This window comes from Lactuca sativa, chromosome 7 (genome assembly GCF_002870075.4).
Source record: "Lactuca sativa cultivar Salinas chromosome 7, Lsat_Salinas_v11, whole genome shotgun sequence".
Classification (NCBI taxonomy): Eukaryota; Viridiplantae; Streptophyta; class Magnoliopsida; order Asterales; family Asteraceae; genus Lactuca; species Lactuca sativa.
The window spans coordinates 26,964,245-26,970,635 of NC_056629.2; the positions used below are offsets into that span (position 1 = coordinate 26,964,245).

At 34.0% G+C, this 6,391-nt stretch overlaps 1 protein-coding gene across 1 annotated transcript; it reads right to left on the reverse strand.

The window, feature by feature from the left end:
* Nucleotides 1-427: 427 nt before the first annotated feature.
* On the reverse strand, nucleotides 428-5,576 carry LOC111906700 (E3 ubiquitin-protein ligase JMJ24). The gene is made up of 13 exons (XM_023902471.3): nucleotides 5,385-5,576; nucleotides 4,388-4,951; nucleotides 4,028-4,170; nucleotides 3,845-3,944; nucleotides 3,565-3,697; nucleotides 3,400-3,454; nucleotides 2,709-3,312; nucleotides 1,939-2,532; nucleotides 1,551-1,623; nucleotides 1,390-1,475; nucleotides 1,157-1,276; nucleotides 995-1,065; nucleotides 428-692 (listed from the first exon to the last, which is right to left on the reverse strand). Exons 2-13 carry the CDS (start codon nucleotides 4,886-4,888, stop codon nucleotides 593-595), a joined length of 2,580 nt encoding a protein of 859 aa, XP_023758239.1. The 5' UTR covers nucleotides 4,889-4,951; nucleotides 5,385-5,576; the 3' UTR covers nucleotides 428-592.
* Nucleotides 5,577-6,391: the final 815 nt, after the last annotated feature.

Below are 6,391 nucleotides of genomic sequence, written 5' to 3' on the forward strand. Positions count from 1 at the left end.
AAATGTAAGATGTTGATACCTAGTGTAGTTTTCGTTTGAATTTATATGAAACTAGGGTTTTGTTGGAAGGTTATCTGAATTAGTTTTTGCATGTGCAAGATCATGCTAGAAATGAAGCTTAGATGTTTAAACATCATTTAACAAACCTCAAGAAATGATATTTTATTGTATGATGTGTAAGTATTGATTAAGAAAGTGAATTGGTGTAGATGAAACTAGCCAACAGATGATACAACTAAATGTTGATCGTTTAGTTGTTATTATAGATAGCTAAGGGCAACACATTTGACATGAATGCTAAGAATTGTGTTAATTATGATCCCTTATTGATGAATGTGCACTTTTATATCATAACTGATATGTTTTGAATCTAATTAAGAGAAAGTTAAATGTTGGTTGCAATTTTTGTCACATTATCCGAGTCTCATGCACGCCAAAACATAATATATATATACTATCTAAGCCTATTACAGTAAATTCAAGTTTACTATTTAAAAAAAAAAAATAACCTTATATTTTATAAGAATAAAGCTTGTTATAAATCATGTGAAAAGAGGCCATAACACAGTTTTTATATAATCTAATATATATTTCAAGCACAGGCAACCTGTCGTTGTTTAGTCATCTTCTCAAGATTCATTGAAACCAATTCTGTTAAATTTGGATCTTCAAAAGCCAGCTCAGCACCAAGTCTGCACCAGAAAAAAAAAATCATCAGAGATATAAATTGCAACACTTTGGGAAATGGGGCCCACCAAAATTAAGGAAATTAAAGAATTGTATTAAATTATATGCATATTCTTATTATCTTTTCCCCTTTATGAAAAAGTGATAAGCCCCACATAGACACTAAATAAACTGTAAAAGCTAATAAAGCCCTGATTTTCTGATTATTAGATAATATGGAATTCTGCTGTAAAGCATTAAAAAGAAAAAAGTAGAAACATTAATTAAAAAATAAAAAATAAAAGAGATTCTCATCTGGGTGTCTTACTTTGGATCCAACACCAGTTTTTGAACTTCCTTAATTGATGAACTTGCTGCATAAAGTGAAATCTTTCCAACCTACAATCAATCAATCAATAAAAAAAAAAAAAAAAAAAAGGTAAATAGTGAAAACACCAAGGGTATAATGGGAAAAAAAAAGATGTTTGACCTCTAAAATTTGAAGCTTTGCATCATGGTCATTAGGAAGTTCACGAATCTCTGCACCTAATCTTACAGCTTCTGCTAGACTTTCAGGGAAGAGGAAATCAAGCCCTAACTCAACAGTTGACTGCAAAAAGTCAACACAACTCAATTATCAGTTTTTATAATTTTATTTGTTAAAAAAAAAAAAAAATCAATTTTTATTTTGTTATTTGTCTGAGAAAAGGACATTAAACTCACCTGAAGATTCCTCACTTGAAAAGGACATCCAGCTGGGATAAATACAGCAACCCCTAAATGCTGCTCAAATGACCATGCCTCTACACCTGATAAATAAAAAAATAAATTCACATAAATTTCTACAATAAAAAACTAAAAAGCAACATAAATATAAAACTTACCAAATTCTTCTTTTAATTTCTTTTTATGATGACTATTCAGATATATCACTCCTTCATGAAGAGGTCGTGGTACCTAACATAAATCAACTCATTTATTAAAATATATATATATATACATCCTGTTCACAAGCCACCTAACTTATACAAAAAAGTGAAATCATAATTGAGAGTTTCGTATTAAATGACCATTTTACCCCTGCATTCCAAACAACAAATTACATCCTGTATGGGTAAAGTGTCTGAATGTTTGTGTGAACAGAATGTTTATAGTAAGGTCTGTTTCTTTTCTAGATTGAAGATTCTATGTGAATGAGACTAAATGACCATTTTACCCTTACATTCCAATTTCACAAAGTTGGGAGGATAAAAGAAGGAAACAGCCCCTTACAGAATCATCATCCATGATGTTGTGGTCAGAGACACCAAATTCATTCCAATGAAGTCTCATATACTCGATGAGCTTTGGAACATCCTCACGCCTGTAAATGTCCCAAATTGCCCCTGGACGACTCGTCTCTTCACTAGTTCCATTCAAATCTTCACATTTAAGAGTTTTCTCATCTTCAATTGAATCAATAATCAAGTCCTCATTATTATTATTTTTCCTATTTACATTTACTTCACATGTATGAACCAATAGGTACACCACATCACGCATATTAAAACGAAGCATGTTGACCGAATCACCTTCACCTTGACTTTTTTCATCATACATTCCATAAGAAATCAAGATTTTGGGCCCCACATCGTTTTGCAAAGAGTAATGAGGTAATTTTGCAGCAAGATTCAGTAGGCCCCACTTGGAATGAATGTACTCCAGCAATGGCAGTTTGGTAATAAACTCGGATCTCTGGTACAATAAAAACTCTTCAGATGCACTAGGCGATGGCCAGTTTTTCAAAATTAACATTTCTGGTTCACCATTTTTCCCTATTCGCCCCTCCGAGTATCCTCTGATAAATTCTCCAAGCTCAATATCTATCTGGCATCAAATCAAATAATAATATACACAAAACATATGTGCATGTCACTACTTTATATTTATAGAAAGAAATGTATGTAATCTAATCTTGGGGAGAGGATAAGAAGGGCATTAACGTCTTTTGCACAGACAAACTTTCTAGGGCATTTATTTGGAGTTTAAAATGGAAAAGCTACCTCAGATCGGTGTAAACAATCTACAGCTTTCACAGTTCTATTATCATCCTTCATCTTTTCATCATTTGTATCTTGGATTCCTTTCCACATCACCATAGGGTCCCACCCTAACATTGATGACTCATCACAAATGTCCTTTATTATAACAGGTTCACCATTGACCCAATTCCTTCTGAACTCACTAATCCCTTGATTTTTTATATCTTGACAGAACCCATCTATCTTTGGGAGGGTATTTTCGTACATTTTACACCCACTAACCATTTCATCAACATTTTTCACAAGCTTTGCAACCCAATTCATTTTAAAAATACGTTTTAACATCAAGGGTGAATGACCACAACCACCATGTTCTTTTGGTGGGCATGGAACACTCCCATCAGAGTTGGCCTTCCAATCACAAAGCTTATTGGATAATCTCATCTTTTGTTTTGATAACTTTTCAAGGGTAGAATCGGAATCTTCATTTCCTCCATTACTTTGAATATTTCTACTCACTTCTTTTGATGCTTTTCTGACATCTTGGCAGCATCTGAGGCATATATCATATGAGCAATTACCACAGTGGCGATGATAATCAATTATTGGTATTCTGCAGAAGTCACTGCAATAGAACATTTAAAAATGAGATATTTTTTATTTTTATTTATTTACTTATTTGTACACTATACTTTGAAAAATCTAACATTACCAACACATTTGCTCATCTGCATTTAACTTTGTCCTGGGAAGGTCGATTCTGTTTCCTGAAGCAAATATAAACCAAAATAAATTATCTTTATATATAAAAAAAAAAAAAAAAAGATTAAATTATATGACTCAATATATGAAGTTTCAATCTTGAAAATTATCTAACCTCGAAGCTTTCTTTCTATTTCTAATTCAGAGCATTGTTCAAAATGGATCTGCTTAATTACAGGAAGCACTGAAGACAAAAGACAAAAAAGATGTTCCAGCTTCTCTTGGGCAGGTATTTCCCGTATTTTTCCCTACAACACATAAAAAAATATTATAATATAGACAAATCTCAAGATAAATGCAAGATATAACAACAAACAAATCAATGAAAGTACACTGATATTTCTTGCATATAACCCTATTTTTTTTTTCTGATCTTGTCCACAGAAATGAATTACCTTTATCATATTATCACCCCGTAAACAAATTTTACAGTTACAGCAACCTCGACATGCAGGACAAATTCTATGAGCTTCTTCAACTGGAATGTCAGGATACCTGAAAGAAAGAGGAAAATCTGAGTAAACTGTAACTCAATGTAATGTAATAGTGATACCCTTTTAAAATACAGTCAATCTTACCATGCAGTGATACATTCATCACAATATCCTCTTCTATCACATTTAAGACACCATACAATCCTCTCTGTGTCATCACGCCTGCATTGATGACAAATTTGCCCCCCTGTATCCTCAGATGATTCTGAACTCCCACCAGAAGTTTCCTGAAAATGAGCCTATACTTCAAAAAGTATGACAAAAGAAAGTACTTTTTTCGTTGTGATTTCAACTTTTCAATTATTAAGGCATTGTACTTTTAAAAAGTTTGAGAATCTATTCAATTATAGCATTAGTATTTACTATTTAGTATTGATATGATTGGGTTGGGTGGATTACAATGTTGTAATAGAAAGAAAGAAATGGAAGTAGGATACTACTTACTGGCATAGCATGCATCTTCTCAGATCTGCTCTTTGATGAATCAGCAACAGAAGATGGTGTCCTGTAAGCCCTTGGTGTTTCTTCAGACTCTGCCATATCTCTTTGTGGATCATCATTTGATTTTGAAGAAATATGAACAGATGAATTCTTGAAGGAAGGTGTTTCAGGTGAATAACTAATCAGCTTCTTTGATAACTTTTCCTTGTTTTTACCCGAGGCTAAAAACTGGTATTCAACGAGAGGTGAATCCATGTCATCACTTTTACTCTCTAAATAACTGTCACTTTCACCTACAGATTTCCTCTTTGCTTTCTTGAGACTGGCTCTCATTGCAGAATTTGCAGCTCTTTTCTTTGCTTGAATGTAGTGTTTTTCACATACTGTTTTGTCTGGCATGGACATGGCATGGCATCTCCATTGTTTACCATCTGATCTCTTGCAACGTAAATCATCAGGGATTCCAGTATTATCCTCAGCAGTATGATTCATTATAATTTCCATTATAATTATTGAATAGAATTCAAAGCAAATATAGATTGTACTAAAACATGTGCCTAGATTAACCTGCATAAAAACAATCCAGAGATACCATAAGCTATAAGGTAAAACTCCCCCTTAACTTACTTACACCTAACCCGATACAAAACTAAGATATTCAAAGATCCAAATCAAGAAAACCCAACTTAGTATATAAACAAAAATTCATCACAGAACGAACGGGGAACCACGATTGATGATATTAAGAGAGAACTGGGATGAAACGACCTTTCTCCAAGCTTAATCAATGAAAAACCCTAGATGACTAATTACCTCAATTCCTCTTATTACTCAACACAAAGGAATCAATTCAGAGACAGTTAAAGTAAGAAATCCAAACTTAGTGTCTGCAAGAACCGGTATACCAAGAAAAAAAACGAGAAAAAGAATTGGGAAACTACAATTGATCATAATAAGCGCAAACCGGGATGAGAAGACCAGCGAAAGATATTAAGATTACCAATGGAAACGAATTGAAAACAGAGCGTACTCCAGGATAGCTCTCGATCAACGTTACGAAGTTAATTTAACGACTTTATCTGCAATTTCGCTGATGTTTGAACCTTTTGAGGGTGCGAACAGGAAGAAGAGAGTATTCCGCTTCTGTGGGGAAGAGAAGGAGGGACACAGAGAGTCCAAATTACTTTCATGCCCCTCCAGTCATTTTTTTTAAAGTAAAGCCATTTTTATATTTATAATAAATAAATAAAATCAAGTTTTCAATTTATATCAATTTCGTCCTTGTGCTTATAAATTTTTGCACAATCAGCCAATGTCATAGGTTGCAAAAACTAAATCGACATGAATTTGATACGAAATAAACAGGTTTCGGTATCAATTTAATTAAAGGGGTTAACATGACATGACAAAAAAATTAAATGAGTAAGATTATGGTTAAGAATTTTAATTCAAAAATGACGCGTTATTTATATATAAGGTTTTTGGATTCTTTAGATAAATGTAACACCCGGTTTTGAAAGTGTTTCATTACTCGGGGCTGCAGCCCAAATATCATTGTAATAGGATTTAGGGCCTTGGGAAAAGAATGATTTGGCCCTATTCAGAGGTAGGTGTCATTGTATAAGGGGTCCAAGTATTTGATTGTGTCTTCGGAGGCCAAAGTTATAATCGTAATCTGATGACTCGGTCTTTTATGGGTCTTGGGTTTTGTTCGGAAAGTTTTAAGGCTTGGGTTAGTTATTAGGAGCGTAGGGCTTCTCGCCACCTTTTCGTGGATATAAGGTTCGCTGGAAACAAACCTCGGATGAGGAAGTTATGACACTTTGAAGGTTTTGGCAGAATTAGCCCTTAATGGAGATGTTTGGCAGATCAGTCCCATGCATGCAAGGATGCATGCACGTGCCTGACTGGGAATGCCCAGCGTAAGCTGGCTTACGCCCAGCGTATGAGGTCAATTGGTCGCGGGTGGTTTGTGAGTATGTCGGGCATACTAAGAGGTACGCGAGG